This window comes from Opisthorchis viverrini (genome assembly GCF_000715545.1).
Source record: "Opisthorchis viverrini unplaced genomic scaffold opera_v5_266, whole genome shotgun sequence".
NCBI classification, from domain to species: Eukaryota; Metazoa; Platyhelminthes; class Trematoda; order Opisthorchiida; family Opisthorchiidae; genus Opisthorchis; species Opisthorchis viverrini.
Genome location: NW_008751919.1, coordinates 422,658 through 423,096, shown reverse-complemented (window position 1 = coordinate 423,096; position 439 = coordinate 422,658). Strand labels below are relative to the sequence as shown.

General features: G+C 43.7%; 1 protein-coding gene across 1 annotated transcript in view; it reads right to left on the bottom strand.

Annotated features, from left to right (window-relative positions):
* The window catches only part of T265_09212 (hypothetical protein), a gene marked incomplete at both ends in the record, with an annotated part of 26,449 nt that overhangs the window by 13,523 nt on the left and 12,487 nt on the right, over positions 1 to 439 (bottom strand). The window contains one exon of the mRNA XM_009175225.1: positions 90 to 130. Coding sequence (XP_009173489.1) covers positions 90 to 130 — 41 coding nt within the window. The remainder of the gene's footprint in view (positions 1 to 89; positions 131 to 439) is intronic.

Genomic DNA, 439 nt, shown 5'->3' with positions numbered 1-439 from the left:
GTGAAACTTTATTATTCCCTCGGTGCAAGCCCCACCACTGCACGTCGTGGTTATAAAACTAAACATGATCCCATCATAGATCCTCTCACCATGTCGACTATTACACGTTTGATTGCAAACTTTGAGTCCACTGGATTGGTTTTGGATTTTTATGGTAAAAGAAAAAAGTTTGAGTGATGAAAGAGCGCCCATTGTACAGAATGCCGTCGAGCAACTTCAATTCCAGAGCATCTTAAACAATAACTCAGGTGTCTCAGTTGACCGGCGTTTCCCGCGCCAGCGAGCGTCATACTATGAGACGCCACCTTCATTAAGACTCGCGTATATCATGAAAATAAACCGAATAATTTGGTGGAGTTAAGAGCGAGAATTGAAGAGGAGTGTGCACGAGTGACGCTTGAAGAAGTTAAACATGCTGTGTCTCACATCTCATACCGCC